This window comes from Podarcis vaucheri (genome assembly GCF_965113315.1).
Source record: "Podarcis vaucheri genome assembly, chromosome: 2".
NCBI classification, from domain to species: Eukaryota; Metazoa; Chordata; class Lepidosauria; order Squamata; family Lacertidae; genus Podarcis; species Podarcis vaucheri.
The window spans coordinates 46430210-46447219 of NC_138760.1; the positions used below are offsets into that span (position 1 = coordinate 46430210).

The 17010-nt window shown below is 42.7% G+C and overlaps 1 protein-coding gene across 1 annotated transcript in view; it reads right to left on the reverse strand.

Moving 5' to 3' along the window:
* DNAH9 (dynein axonemal heavy chain 9) overlaps positions 1–17010 on the reverse strand; it is a gene marked incomplete at its 5' end in the record, with an annotated part of 205223 nt that overhangs the window by 102354 nt on the left and 85859 nt on the right. Inside the window, 2 exons of the mRNA XM_082213793.1 lie at positions 1000–1196; positions 1599–1760. Of these exons, the coding sequence (XP_082069919.1) occupies positions 1000–1196; positions 1599–1760 (359 nt within the window). The remainder of the gene's footprint in view (positions 1–999; positions 1197–1598; positions 1761–17010) is intronic.

The following is a 17010-nucleotide window of genomic DNA, read 5'->3' on the forward strand; positions in this document are numbered from 1 at the left end:
TATTATTATTATTATTATTATTATTTATTTGTACCCCACCCATCTGGCTGGGTTTCCCCAGCCACTCTGGGCGGCTTCCCGTGAAAGGGGTCACGTGACTCTGACCTCAGTCACAACTTTCTGCTCTTCAAGGAAGAACAAGAACCCTTCACTCTCATCTCAGGCCAGGTTACAACCGGGGGCGGGGGGGGCTGGCACCTGTCTGTAACATGCAGGGAGGCTCTGTGAGCGAACGTGGCAGCTTTCCTTTTACAAGCCTGACACACAACATCACTGCGGGTGCCTGCCTTTGTGCACTGAACACCAGGTCCTAGTACAGCCTGGTTGGCACGAAACTACTCAAGATAAAATGCTCTCTAGTAACCAAATGGAATAAAAGCACTGTGGCATGCAGAGCCACTACGATTGTATTAAACATCAAGGCCCTCTGGGGCGGGAAATAAAAGGACGCTACACTCCCCAGCACACAAAGGAGGCAAGCAGCAAGTTTTGTATGCATTGTTCGCTTTTGTGACAGTGATTGAATTTGTTGCCTGGAGTTGCAGAAACAGTTAGACTGCCCCTCCCGCCCCTTTCTAATGAAAGAAATATGATTTTGTAACAGCTGGGAGAGATGGGGTTTGTGTGTGATCTGGCGTTCTGAAGCACATGCATTTGGGGCAGTCTCAGCATCCTTGCTTCTCAAACAACTAAAATCAAAGCCCATGGGCAACTGGAAAACCACTCACTGCAAGTATCAAACCACCCTCAACAAATATATTTATAAGTGTCTTTTTCTTATCCTGCTGTTTATATAATGTGGCCTTCCTGAAGCCCCAGATTGACAAGCAATAACATTGTAGTATCCGTTGTCCAAACAAAGAACTTGAATATTGTTTTTCAAAAGCCTTTGTCCACCCGTCTCCCCACCACTTTGAGGTGAGTTTGCAGACACACTACCATGCCCATCCCCAAGTGAGAGAAAGCTCACAAACACTCCAAACAAAACATCCCCCTTACACATGGCACATGGCATCTTCAAACAGCACCAGGTTCATGGTAGAGTTGACCTCGTTGTGATTCTCTAAGGCTTCCACCAGAATCTGATTAAGTGATTCCCAGCTCTGAACAGGCATGTACTTGGGCTCTCCAATGCCTTTTACAAAATGGCAAAACATGTTCATCTTCCTAGCCTGTTCCAAGGTGTCCTCTATTTCCTAATGAGAAAGAACAAAGACACACAATGTTCGGTTTCAGAAATGATGAAACCCATGCAAATCCAGCAAAACAAAACAAAAAACAAGCAAATAGAAATGCACGGTCTGTTGCCTGTTGGGGGGGGAGATTAAAAAAATTTAAAAAAATGCTTATGACCAGGCTCTCACCCCACCCCCTGCTTTCAGACACAGCACAGTTCACCTCCCTTTTACAATTCAGTGTAATGGTCCATTCTGTGTGATGGTTACTTGGACACAGAGACACTCAAATAACATGATGCTTATCCAGGTCAATGATTTTGTTCCCATGATGGAGGAGAAAACAGGCATACCACCCTCTTCATCACTCCACATATGACTTTTGCTTCAGGTAAGTGACTGAAATGGGCCTGCATCACTTACCTCGTAGAACTTCTTCACCGTCTCTGTCTGCAGTTTATCAAAGAGGACAAAGTCCTTTTCATCAACCATCTTATCCCGGTAAACACGACTGGATTCATGCAAGTACAGCTTTACTAAGTCGTGGGGAGCCTTCAAACACTCAGGAGTTGAAAACAGAATACCCTGGAAGCAAAGAGATGCATATGACATACAGATTATTTTTGACACAGATGCAGAGCTGCAGGTCTAGCTGTGAAAGCAAAGTGAGAAATTCAAATGGCAGCTTGTGCAATTGCCGTGTTCGGGAAAGTGTCAGTCCCACTTTATTCCATGCAATGAGGTTCTTGTTTTGCGTGACACAGGCTACCTCGCAACCCCTTCCTATCATTTCAGGCTGAGCTCTGTGGATGCTAGCCTACTCACAACTAAAATCACAAAGCAACACATGCACAAGATCCGTGTGCTAAAAGGAACAAACACTTCCCCACGCCACTGCCATCTTTCTTGATCAATTAGACTTGCTGTTCCACAGACAGTGAAAGAGTGAAGGGACATGACTCTGAATGCTGCAAGACAACCTGTTTATTGAGCCTTCATCCTGATTTGTTTGCAGTGAAGTTATATAATGTTGATTCAAGCAATTGTTATCCCACACTTTCTAGTGTGTTTTCCCATCACTTTCCTAACCACAAAAACTCCAGGGAGGTGGTAAGTTTGTTGGGCAATTGCACCAAATCCACTTTTATTATGCAACCTGAATTTGTTCATTGTAACCTGCTAAATAGCAACAATCTGAAAGCAACCCCAATCATTTGACCCTTCTTATCACAAAAACAAAAGGCATTTTAACTTAAGTGTGCTAAGGGGTAATAAGCCCACATGAAGTTATATTGTGTGCATACTCTATAGAGCTCAAGTTGCCCCTTAGGAACAAGTTGTATGAGAACAAAATAAAAAGAGAGAGAGAATGTTGTTCCCACAAGAAGAATAGCCCATTTCAAAACCTTAAGCTTTCCCGAAGAGAAGATTGACCGTATTCTATTAGATCCACCCCAAACCTAATCCTATCATGAACTGTGCACAGATGCAACCTCTAGTTTTAGTAGGATTCACACCCACTAACTTGGTACACCAATTAGGATTACAACAAAAGTATAAAGTTGCAATTATCAGTAATTGTATTCATTGTTCAGGAACCTCCCAATGCTGTCCTGATTTAACTTGTAGCAGACAACAAAAATGCAGACCACACAAACTACCACATACGCAACCATTTCCTGCAGACAATGCCATTCACATTTCTGCAGGACAAAAGCAGCTTGGGAATAAAACTGGATGGTTTTTTAAAAACTGACTTTAATCAGGCAGATACTGCCTCAAGAAAACATTAATTTCTGCCAGGTAATTGTAGCATGTTTATGACACCTTCTAAAAATGCATATGGAAGTGTCTCTTTCAAATAGAAATCCTTTTTAACAAAGTCCATTAGCAATATCTATGGGTCTGGTGACATTAAATTTAAAAGAAAACCTCTACTGAGTTATTCAGAAATTCTAAGATGCACTTAAAAGTAATTGAAAATGCCTTGCTTCTTCCAGCTATTCCACATTTTGAAGTTTGAGAACAAATGGACATGCATTCCTGCAACTAAAATGCAGTTAAAAACAACAGCCTGGCAGCCTTTCTCTCTATATATATATATATATATATAAGAATGTCGTAGCAAGAACAATCCTTGAAAATAACAAGGATGATTAGATTTCCTTGAGGACAGACCACATCCTTTTTTAGTCTGTAACAAACCAATTTAATGTCCATAGTGTGCCACACACTCAACACAGATATGAAAGGCAAGAATAAGAATATCCAGTGAAGAACAGATAACATTTTCTTAACAAATCTACACCTATATCCAGTATTCTATTTCTTAAAAGAGGTGCCACAAAACTGCTCCCTCTGACCTGAAACATTTGCCCTAATCCAAATTATTTTGGGATCAGCTGTAAGGGAAAGACACTCTCAGTATGTTCAGTGGCACTCTATTCTTTAAGTACGCTTTGGAGCTAAGCCCGGCAAAGCTTTGTTTCACTACATCCTGAACACTATACAAATTCCCAAAGAAACCAATAACAAATTCTACACTCCATGCCTTCAACTTCTTTCCAGAGATATTTTTATTGCAAACTGTTACGGAAAAATCTGGGTGCGGGGTTACTCTGCCACCCAGCTCATCGGACTAAGTCCGTGGGTCCCTGCGGAAGAAAATGAGCTCAGCCGGACACAGGAGCAAACTGCAGAAGGTCCAAGTTTATTGCGCAACAGGTTCAAGGCGAGATTGAACAGCCAGAAAGGGGTGGCATGAACTTTTGAGATTTCCCTCCATGTCCCAGAATACAGTGCATGAAACGTCACGAATACATTATGGGAAGGTTGGGTTTCACAAGTTACATCATGAATATACTTTACACGTCATGAATACATTATGAAAAGGTGGGATTACATTAATTAGCATTTTCGGATGAGGGAGGGGGGATATGCGGAGCGGGAAATATACATAGATACACATTTATTGAGTACCGGTGGTGGCAAGACAATGGGCCAGGAATATACATCGTCTGTCACCTAGTATTGCCCGAAGGAAGGATTTGCAAAACTATCTGACAGGATTAAGAAGTTCCTGCGTACGTGACCTGCCGCTTTGGGGATTATGGAAGTAGGGACAGCATCATGGAGTCCAAGGGGAACTGAGTTGAATGGCACCGAGAACGAGCAGATCAGAACCACGGCTGATTTTATATCAATTTTTGAAGATTTCAGTGATTTCTAAGCCACTCTGTACTAGAGAGCAAAAGCAGAAACAGAGTGGATACATTGTAACAGGATTTTGACAGTATTACTTGAGAGATTATGGAGGACAGGGGAGGGGTGATGGAGTCCTAGAGAAATTGAGCAAATATATTGTAGTGAAGAAGACATTGCCCCCCCCCGTTCCGTATCAGTCCCCCATTCGGAGATAGATTTGCATTAAAGTTCTGTAAGAACTTGCAAATCTTTTCTCCGCACCCTAAATCTCGGTGAATGGGATGTGTGGCTTTATGCAAACCTGAAAGGGACTTGCAAGCCATGCCTCTTACGGTCATTTGCAAGTATATCAGTGCAGGTAGCTGCATATAGGGTATTATATAAAGAACACCTCTTGTATTTTGTTGCTAAATTACTTGTGGCATTCTCAGTAGTGTTTTATGCTTTACACCTAGCAGGAAGGTCTAATTGACTGAAAAATGCAGTTGGTGTTTTGTCCTTCGCCATTTTTGTGTATTTCTCAGGTGTCAAGCTAGCTCTTCTGTGGTCTCACACTGACATAGTGCTACAGCAACACATCCTGTCTGTTGAATCCCCTCAGGGCTTTCATTTAACCATGTCGCCTGGCATTCACCATAGCTGGCACAGGTTTGGGCATCTCTGAGGGAGATGTCTTCGCCTTGGCCTTTAGCTATGGGATTTTATTATAGGCTGTGGTTTTGCACGCATGGGGGTTGCTCACTTGCACTTAAAGGACCAAAAGGCTAATTGCAGCCTGGATACACGTGCCCAATTCAAACTGAGTCCAATTTGAATTTATCTTGCCCCATGGTTCTCAACTCTTCAAACCAATCTGTTAAAAGAAAACCATTCTTAACAAGGGCAGTTGTCCAAATAAGTCAATTTAAGTCTATAAGGGATCATTCCTGCTAAACGAAAGCATATGCACCTTCATGTATCTTATCAGCTTCTCTTTGGTAAAGCGAGTTTTAGCACATTTTAAAAATGGGTAGGGAAGTTGGGAAGTTGGCAGAGTGCCAGGTGGAACAACGAAATGTGGTTATAAATTTATCTAATTCTAAACATTGGACTACATAATAGCCTGACCTATTAAAAGCATAAAATGTATGAGAATCCTTCACTGGGGTGTAAGGAATAAGACATTAAACATAAAAACAATTACACACAAAATAGCCCCCCCACAAATAACACACTGTCAGACACATTTCAACATTCCTACGTAATAACACGTAATACAAACAAACTAATTAAGTATCAGTTGCATATCTTGACACAATTGTGATCTTTTACGCATGTATCTTTTGAATCCTGGAGCACAGAGGCTTGAGGTTCAAGTGAAAAGATGTCCTTGTAAGTCAACTCCACCCCCCTTTGTCAGGCCCACTCCCCAAGCAGTCTCTGTTGTCTGTTGTTGCTGGTCTTGCGATGGCGAAGTACTGAGTTGAGGGGTTGTTGCTGCTTTTCATCATTGCACATCTGTAGAAGTGATATCCTGTAAGGGGGCAGGGTTTTGGGGTGACTTAAAAACACAGTTAGACAAGGAAAGGGCAAAAGGTAAAAGGGATGTCCTCCAGTTTCCATGGGAAGCTGCAAATAATAACAATCTTAGTGGATTAAACATTTTATTCATTATCATTATTGGACTATTTTGATTGTTGTTAGCCGCCCTGAGCCCAGCTTCGGCTGGGGAGGGCAGGATAGAAATAAAATTTACTATTTAGTATTATTTATTATCACATTTCCATATAATTACTGTTATTATCTGCTAAGTTTGCTTGCTTTCCTTCACTTAGTTTTTGTTGTTGTTGTTCTTTTCATATTATAAAATAAAAATTACTCCACATGTATAGAAAGAGAACTGAAAAAATACAAAGGTTAAAAAAATACAAAAGAAAGCAAAAAATTAGATTACCAGTCAGATGAAAACAAACTTGACACAAAGACATCAGATTTAGAAAAGAATTATTATTAAATATATTATCAAAACCACACAGATTACTACTAGGCTGGGGGGGGGGGAAGGGAAAACCATGGGGGGAAAACTTTAAATTCACCATGTGCTATCTGATAAAAGAACTTCATGAAACTGACTTTCAACATGTGATGAACATGTCCCCAAAGTAGAACACACACACACAAAATGACCTATGAGGAACCAAAAATAAATAAATGCTAAGACACACAATTAATACGAAACTTGAAGTAACCTGAAGTAATCTGTTTTGGCATTCTAACATCCCAAATGACGTGACAACATCAGCTGTAATGTTAATAGCGGAATACTGGGAAATGAGTTAATACCAAGAAAAATGAATGGCAATTTAAAGTTGTGTGGGTACCTTGCACTAGCCAAAATGACAGAATTAATAAGAAATGCTCAGGCCGAAGGTAAACAAGTACCATTCCACAAACAATGTTTGGTTGTGCTTCGATTAACTTCATAGACATCATGGAGAAACGGATTAAATAAATGAAACAGATTATTTGTAACTTAAAAGAGTGTCAAAGCCACAAAGAGATGAAAGTCACTAATATAGCAGGGATTCAGACTTGTTTCACAGAACAGAAAGAAAGTTGCTGTGGGAGGAAAAGGGACAAACACTTTGTTATCGGGGTTCACATATCCTGTTAAAAGGGAAAATTATTTCATGTGAGAAGCCTGTCAGGAAATGCTGTTCCTCAAATTCCCATTGAGGGGGGGAATGCTTTGATATTTACCTGTGAAAAGAATTTGGCATGTTAAGATTTGGAACCTGGAAAGCTCTTGACTTTTGATGGGCTAGTTGTTTTTTTTGTTGTTGTTGTTTTAAGCCTTTTGTCTTACGTAGCCCCTGGAGCAAAGAAATATTTAGGGTGATTTCCCTCAATGGTTCCAAGTTTTTGCATTTGGATAAATTTCTCTCTGCAGTTCTCGAAGAAACCTCCTCTCCCCCTTCCAGTTCCCCCCCTCCTCTCTCTCTCTTCTTTAGCTGATCTAGCCTCTGTGCATGTGCAGAGTTCATGTCTCAGCAAATGTTTTATACTATTGAAAATGTTGCATTATTTGGCTAAATTAACATTTGAATAAGGGAAGGGAAGGGTATGGAGTAGATTTTAAAAATAGGGTTAGATTTTAAACAAAAAAGAGAAACTCAGGAATTTAAGTATTCACCAAAACTAGCAATTTCAGCCCAAGGAAAAGGGACTGCTTCCTTTATGTACAGGAAAGGGCTAATATCCCTCTGGCCATTCACGGAACAATCAACCGCTCTCTTATTTATGAGTAAAAATGGCCAGAGTTAGAATTCATAGGATTCTTAACATTCTCAGTCATTTCAGCCTTACCATTTGCAGACAAATTTTACTGCCCCTTTATTTACAGGATGGATGGTCAAGGCGCCTATGTATTCGTATGTGCTGAAACTTTGAGTTGACTTTGAAGTCTGATTTTTTTTAAATAGTAGACAAAATGATAAACACTGTAATCACCCAAATGCTTGATGTTACCAGTTGTGCTCCAAAAAATAATGGCTTCATCTCGCACCTTTTAAAACTAAAAAAGCAAAGCTAGGCTGAATTTCAACTCCATTACCACACCAGAATTTAAGAATTACCCTCCAATGCTTGCAGACACATGGCCTTCCACACAGCCACAAATTGGGAGAGTTGAAAGGGACCCTGGGGTCATGTAGTCCAACCCTCCAAAATATAGGGTTCACAACAAGATCTCACAGCAAGATTTGTACTACCAAAGAGACATACACATTTAAGTACAGATTTACAGCTGGGAAAGGAAACATCTATGCTCATATCATGTACTAAAGAAGAGGAAAATAAAAGTACATAACTTTACACAGAACCCTTTTGCAGAACTTGAGATAGTTTGAGTGAGTTTGCTTTCTTAGATTAAAGAATGCAAGTTCCTAGAGAAATAAAGGAAGATTGAATTGAGCAGTTTTCCCTAGGATAGGGAGAGGATCTTTTATAAAGCAAAGTTAGTTCAATTGATATAACCACTCACAAATAATTAAAACAGCCATAGATTTGATTTAAAAGGAAGACAAAAGTGACAATTTTCCTGAACTTGCAGAGGAATAGTAAGCCTAATCTATGCCCCCCCCTTGCAGTTTCCTTTAAAGGAAGCTTACTCGGGAGTAAATTTACCTGGCACAGAATAAGAAGGAGAAGGGGGGAAAAACCCTGAAAGAGACAGAATGAAACAAGGGGGGGGGCATTTTCTAAGAAAAGAGGCCAGGACGTCTTATAGAGACTACTGATATCAGGAGCCTTACAATAACTCTCACAATAACCAAATCAAAGTTAAAACTGGACTGACATAATTTTATTAGAAGGAACACCATACTTTCATAGGCATATGCTTAATGAAATACATACACTGCATTTTAGCTTGAGAGCAGTTGGCTCAACTAGGCTTTTGCAGCAGAAACATTAGGTTTTACCACTTGGGAGGAAAACTCTCTTTTGGAGCCCCTCTCAAATAACAAATATTTGCACACTTCATTCTCATTTTTTTGTCTTATTTAGGACTGCTAAGGTCCAGCATGGTTTCCTTAGATTTAAATTTTGAAGCAAGCTTGCATTTTAAACCATGCACACTTAAGAAAGGCAGTCTGCCAGAGACAGAAGGAACAGACAACACACATAACGGACAACATGTAAACATACATATTCTCATATATATATTCACAGACAACACACATAACAGACAACATGTAAACATATATATTCTCATCCTTTAGTTGGTTATTGCAAGGAGATGGGCCACTACCTTTGGCTTCATTAAGTGAAATTAGTAGGAAGGTCCCACATGGTTTTATGAGCCTCCTTGCCTCTTCAAACACACCACCAGGTAATCAGACTGGTAGGGCTCACAACGCTTGGTTGACTGGGTACCCCTTTATAGATGCATGCGTTGCTGTTGTTGCTTTTTTTTTTGCTTTTTCTTTTTTGGGGGGGTGTCTGGGATAGAGAAGGGGAAAAAGAGGGGTTGATTAGGATTGGTATGTCTAGGGGTTTGGTATGCTTAGTACAGGGACGTATAGTAAAGAGGAGAAGGGGCTTCTAGTTGCCTGGCAACTTCCTTAGTGGGTTTTAGAGAGCTCTAGCTATCCGGTTCCTTGCGTTCCATTTCCTATTTCCTTATTTCCTTATTTCCTGTAACCTGGGGTCTCTTTCCACTCTGCCGGTCCTGCCCAATTCCTCATGGGCTATCCCTCCTGGCAACCTCCTACCTATCGTCACATCTCAGGAAAAGGGGCCCTACTGGACGCCCGCGCCATGCAGTGCCAGATCGGGTGGTCCCTGGATAGAATTTCGGGTCGAAAATCCCCCTTGCTTTCGGAAGCGAGCTTACAGTACACGTGGTATGTAGCTCGACCGGTGCGGCTGGGATTGGGATAGAAAGCAAGACCACTTCCTGCCCCCTAGAAAGGACGCTCGGGAAGATCGGAAAGAGAGCTCCAACCCCTTGCTTTCAACTGGGATGCCCGTTGCAGAGAGTCGGCTATCTTTCAAGTCGGGTCTCTCCGTCTTACTTTCGGGCTCCCAATTGGTGCGGCTGGCTGGAGATTTTAAGGAAAAGGGATAGAGCTCAGAACCCCCCTTTCGGGTTGAGCAGCGGTCCCCGGTCTCTCTCACTAACCGGACCAAGAGAAAGGCAAGAAGGAGCGATAGAGAGGAGGGCAGAGAATTCAGTTGCCAGGAGACTTCCACCCCCTTCCCACCAGTGCACTGGATTTTCCTTTTTCCTTATACTCACGCGTCTTCTATGATGATCCCGGGATCGATGAATAAGCCGGCTGGATCCCTCTTTTGCTCCCCGGCTGAACTCCTAGGGCTTTCGATTACCGCCCAGAAGATGGCTGGGGGTCCAAAAGGATCTTCCCAGGCAAAATGGCCCGGAGCCGGCTGAAGATTTCGGGGCCCCCAGTCAGCAGCTTGGGAGAACCACAAGCCCCACGTTGGGCAGCCAACTGTTACGGAAAAATCTGGGTGCGGGGTTACTCTGCCACCCAGCTCATCGGACTAAGTCCGTGGGTCCCTGCGGAAGAAAATGAGCTCAGCCGGACACAGGAGCAAACTGCAGAAGGTCCAAGTTTATTGCGCAACAGGTTCAAGGCGAGATTGAACAGCCAGAAAGGGGTGGCATGAACTTTTGAGATTTCCCTCCATGTCCCAGAATACAGTGCATGAAACGTCACGAATACATTATGGGAAGGTTGGGTTTCACAAGTTACATCATGAATATACTTTACACGTCATGAATACATTATGAAAAGGTGGGATTACATTAATTAGCATTTTCGGATGAGGGAGGGGGGATATGCGGAGCGGGAAATATACATAGATACACATTTATTGAGTACCGGTGGTGGCAAGACAATGGGCCAGGAATATACATCGTCTGTCACCTAGTATTGCCCGAAGGAAGGATTTGCAAAACTATCTGACAGGATTAAGAAGTTCCTGCGTACGTGACCTGCCGCTTTGGGGATTATGGAAGTAGGGACAGCATCATGGAGTCCAAGGGGAACTGAGTTGAATGGCACCGAGAACGAGCAGATCAGAACCACGGCTGATTTTATATCAATTTTTGAAGATTTCAGTGATTTCTAAGCCACTCTGTACTAGAGAGCAAAAGCAGAAACAGAGTGGATACATTGTAACAGGATTTTGACAGTATTACTTGAGAGATTATGAAGGACAGGGGAGGGGTGATGGAGTCCTAGAGAAATTGAGCAAATATATTGTAGTGAAGAAGACATTGCCCCCCCCCCCCGTTCCTTATCAAAACCAAACCCTATCAACCAAGATAAACCTTTACTGCTCTCAACAAAATCCCTTTAAAAAACCCTTCCCGATACGTATTTTAGAATAGGTCATTCCAATCTATGCTACACGGAGGGAGTAACCAGTCCTACCCGGGTATTATTATTTTTTAGAAACCAAACAAATATTGTGAATTTTAAATGGATGGTGCAATTTGTAGGTTTAGACCCATCACACCAAAAACCAGGTGAAGTCACCGCCATCTTGATTCAGGTGCACTAGTGAAAGTTATTGTGTGGGCTTCCACTTGCTGGACTGGTGATCTGAATATAGCATAATATGGCCAAGCTGCCATTGTACTAGTCAATGGTTTTGTTCCTTTCGCAGACTTTTTCAGCCTGGCCAAAGAAAAGTTGTCCAGAGTCGCAATCTCACTTAAGTGAGCTTCCAGGGCATTAACATTCCACTGCACATCCTCTCCAGGCGTGAACTAGAGAAACTGATTAAGAGATACAGCTGGGATAAGGCTTCACCAGAGAGTAAACTTCAGCAATAGCTTAGCGAGTGGTATAATAACAATTAGTCCGGGGAGCAATACAATTTGAGCAGTGAAGCTGGGTAATATGGTAATTATGCACAGTAAGAAATAATTTTTGCACTTCCACCGTGCTTTGGAGCAACATCAAAGAGCAAAGATGGTGCTGAAGTTTTTTACTTCTGCAGAGCAGAGATGCCTCCATACGGATCTCACATTTTTAAACAAAAGAGAACCACATAGCGTGGATTTGGGCTGTCAAATCTGCTGGAAACAAGAGCTTCTGCCTTCACCCCAAAGATGTTAAGACCTTTAAAAACTTTTTGAAAGCTTCAGCTGGCACAGAATACAGTAGCCAAGTTATTATTTTTTTTAAGAGGTCATCATAAGAAAGGGAAAAACATGGCAGATTAAACAGCTTTAAAATATCACATAGCTCGGGGGTCGGCAACCTGCGGCTCCAGAGCCGCATGCGGCTCTTTAAAGCCTTTGCTGCGGCTCCGGGGCGGAGGCGCGAGGGGAGGGCGCGAGGGGAGGAGGCGAGGGCGCAAGGGGAGGGCGCGAGGGGCGGGCGCGAGGGAAGGAGGCGAGGGGCAAGGGGAGGGCGCGAGGGAAGGAGGCGAGGGGCAGGGGCGAGGAGGCGAGGGGCGGGCGCGAGGGAAGAAGGTGAGGGGCGAGCGCGAGGGGAGGGCGCGAGGGAAGGAGGCGAGGGGCGGGCGCGAGGGCGCGAGGGGCGGGCGCGAGGGACGGGCGCGAGGGAAGGAGGCGAGGGGCAAGGGGAGGGCGCGAGGGAAGGAGGCGAGGGGCGGGGGCAAGGGGAGGGCGCGAGGGGAGGAGGCGGAGGAGTTAGTTGCCTGAAGCCACTGTTCAAAACTGGTCACTGTTTTGAAGGGGAGTGAAGAACATACACTCAAAAAAAGGTAACTTGTTAATTTAATGTTTATTATGTTTACTGATTTGTGCTTTGTGACTGTTTGAGGTAGGTTTTTTTTCTTGGGAGGCTGGGCGGCGCGAAGAGAGGGAGGCTTGTGGTAGCGTCGGGGCTTGTCTCTAGCAAAGTAAGTCCTCGCTATTTGGTCACATGCACAGCATTGTGGCTTCGGAGCTCCAACACTTGCTTTGCCGGCTGCTTTCAAAAGCGTCGGTATCAGCTGTGCTGTTGCTGGGTAACCGGATCGTCCCAGCAGCCATCTTATCTGTCCATGTGGTCTTCTGAGGCGGCCGCCATCTTACTATAGGAAATTCCACGTGGGAGTTAGTTGCCTGAAGCCCCCTTTTAAACTTAAGCAGGGGAAAGTTTTTGGGGAACGTTATGCAACAGCTTATTGCTGGTCTTTGTCGTCCCGCCTTTGTAAGCAGGCTGCATTGAAAGGGGGCATATACACTGGTCACTGTTTTGAAGGGGAGTGAAGAACACACACTCAAAAAAAGGTAACTTGTTAATTTAATGTTTATTTCTATGAGGAGGAGTAATTCTGAGGGGTCAAACAAAGAAATAATAAAAAGTGTCAAAAAAGGTATTTTTATAATGACGAATGCCTCATTATTATATATTATTAACATCAGGCACTGATTATGATTTATGGTACACTGGGGCCCTGATTAATTTTCTATGGCATTTTGGGGCATAGGTTATTGGGCATAGCAAGTTGCGGTCGCGTGGAATTTGTGCTTTGTGACCGTTTGAAGTGGGGTTTTTTTTCTTGGGAGGCTGGGCGGCGCAAAGAGAGGGATTATTTTTATAATGACGAGGCTGACATTGGGCCCTCATTATTAATTATTATTTACATCAGGCACTGATTATGATTTATGGTTCACTGGGGCCCTGGTTAATTTTCTTTGGCATTTTGTGGCATTGATTATGCAGTCGCGGTCGCGTGGAATTCCACGTGGAGTTAGTTGCCTGAAGCCCCTTTTTAAGCGAAGCCCCTTTTTAAACTTAAGCAGGGGAAAGTTTGGTGAAAGTTTGGTGAATTGCTGCCAAGGAGTGTGGTGGAGTCTCCTACTTTGGAGGTCTTTAAGCAGAGGCTTGACAACCATATGTCAGGAGTGCTCTGATGGTGTTTCCTGCTTGGCAGGGGGTTGGACTCGATGGCCCTTGTGGTCTCTTCCACATATGTATGTGAGCAGGTCTTCTCCAACATGAACTATATTAAAAACAAACACCGATCACGCCTCACAGATGACAGCTTGCAAGCCTGTGTGAAAATGAAGGTGACGTCTTACAGCCCTGATGTGCAGACACTGAGCACTGAGGTTCAGGAGCAAAAGTCCCATTAACCTGGTTACCTGGTTGTAAATTAAATATTTTAATTAGCTATTTATTTGTCCTTTTTTCTTGAGATTGACAGCTGACTGCACGATCCTGTATATATAGCATTAAGGCCAGAAACAATATATGCAGTGTTATATTTGTTTTAAATGTTGCAATGTTTTTGCGGCTCCCAGTTGTTGTTGTTTTTTCGGAAACGGGTCCAAGTGGCTCTTTTTGTCTTAAAGGTTGCAGACCCCTGACATAGCTGTTAACCGTAGGGCGCTCCCTCACAGCAACAATGACCTTTACAGCTCCATATGGTCTGTATTCCTCAAGCAACACCTTCTCCTGTATGAACCTCCCACAACTGCTAGGACACCCACATGAGCTTCTGTGCTCACAGAACAGGGCTTTCTCTGTTGCAGCATGTCAGGTGCTGATGTGGTTGCTTGGGAGCAAACAGGCAAGACTCCAACCTGGCTTTTCTAGGCTTTATTATCTGTACAAACTATTTACAGTGCAGAGTGTTGCAAGTCCATGTCTGCTCAGTCGCTAGCAGAATCTGGGAGTCTGTGGTCCTTATACCTTCCCCAGGATAACAGCCGTGTGACCCTCAACTTTCTTCTCCCCTCTCTGCGCCAAAGACTACTGCACAGAACGGGCACTGCCAAAGGGGGACTTGCCTCCCCTCCGCTTTGCTCAGGCTTGGTGTTGCGGCTCTCCCTAGCATCTTCTGATCCTTGCACCCCCTCCCCACTGGAGGTGTGGCTTCCCTCTTCGCCAGAGGAAGAACTACTTCATAAGGTCTTCGGAGGCTCCCTGTAACACAACTGCTCTTCCACCTCTCGCCTCTGAGCTGATGGCAGTTCCCTGACACAGCACCATGATGATACACTGTGCTTCTAAGGCCAAGTGCCCTGCTCTGTCTTTTTTTACTCTGAAATATCTAAAGACAACCTTCCAGTATCCTCAAACTTTCCTGTTTAATGACTGGTGCAAACTGTGGTCTATATTATTTCTTATGTTTATGCTCAGTTGCTGCTGCTGCTTGGCCTTGTTTTAATCATTTACACTGCCATTGTCACACATCGTTTTCTTTATTTTTTAAAAAGGAAATGGTATAGAAGTTACATAAATATACCTGTGCTACTACATCATTCAAGAGAAGAAAAAGGGGGAAAGGGATTGTTTTACAGCAACAACATGCTTACAAGCTTGCCTTGCACTGATTTCCATTGTACCATCCAAGTGAGCAATCTGGACAGATGCATAATACAGTGTGCATATGACAAAGGTCTCAATTCAGCACAGTTTTCTATTTCAGATAAGCTGAGCTATCAGACCACACACCTGTATCATGGATTTCACCATACCAAGTTTCTTTCAGCCTAGATGTCATAGGCAAAGCAGGAGCAGTTTTGTAGTAAAATTTAAAAACAACCATACCAAGTACACAAGAGTCACAGAAAGCAAGAGCATCCATATATTTCACTCTCACTTTATAAATTACCCAAGGACTGTTATTTTATAGGTGTCAGAAATCCGCCAGGAGCAGATTATATATGGGGAAGTCTCACTGACTTCAACAGGGCCAAGAGGACACGAGAATGGCAGCAGCCAAGTTCTATAATAAACTTTCTCAATTCTTTGCTTTTACAAAGAAACATTAATTTTCTCTCTCCTTTTCTCTCTCTCACACACATATATATACTGCTGACAACCAGGTGTGCAAAATGCAACACCCATCTGGAAGGTTTCCTTTATACTCTCAGTGATTTCTGTTCCTGGCAATTTGAAACTTGTCAACTAAAGTAACAAAGTCTGGCTATTTTATCAGATTGGGGATGGTTTCAAGGAGGAGGAGGAACCTTATGCAACCAACTTAGCTCACACACAAACCATCTTTCAGCTCTTGCCGATAGTGATAAATACACAGTGGCCCTTTGATTACTTCACACAAAACGTGCCTTTTTGAAATAAAATCCAGCAAACCCTTTTCATACAGGAAATACGCATAACGTGGTGGTAATTATTCAAAGTAATTATTGTTTAAATTCTGATCTGCCTTACTCGATTTGTAGCCATCCACAGAGATGGTGCTGTATGAGAGATATACGGATGTAGCAATTAATTAATACAGAAATATGAGAAAATAATGAACAATTGTATTTCTGCGATAGAGCACAAAAGGAAGTCAGTTTACTCATGTACTAATGTACTATGAAGCAACAGATATGCAAAAAAAATGCCACAGGGTGCTTGAACTGAGCAAGCTGCTGACTATCAGTGCTTGGATTTGCATGCATTTTGTGTAAGATGCACTTGAATTGTGAACATCTCAAGTAACCTGAAAAACAGCTGTTGTAAGAGCAACCCTCAAGTGTCCTCAATACTGAAAGCCATTAAACACTGAACCACTTGATTTCTTTCCTAAGATAAAGGAGATGTTAAAGGGCCACTACATTTTTGCATTTGCATCAACATTAGCAGTTAAAAGGGAGTTTCTGGTGTCTAACGCCAAGCAAATTGCAAAACAGGAAGCGATAGCCTCAAACCAATTTTAGCATTATGTTCTTTCCAAAATGAAAATGAAAGCCACTTAATGCAACTAGGTAGAAAGACAATCAGAGCTTCTTATGACACAAGCACAGTTATTGTTGATTTTTTTTTTTAAAAAAAGCCTTCTAGCTTACAGTCTCTGCAACATGACAACAACACAGAAAGCAAAGTGCACTTTCCAGCATTCTCAGGAAAGGATCGAACAATGTATAAGGCAGGTGAAGGACTGAAAAGTTGGAATAAAGCATAACTGTGTGGCAAATAACCAAAACTGTCTGTCTGTGTATATGTGAGCAAAATCCACTTGACTGTCTAAAGTGAGTGAAGTGTCACCTTGGGCCTCTACACACATTTGGGGAAGACAAGACCCCTTTGACCACCGTGTATCCCATTTAATCCTAGGGAGGACAAACAATATCTCATAGCCTCTGCATCGGGCATACATTATATATTACCATGCTATGGCATGGCATGGTTCTATACAGCATCAGCAT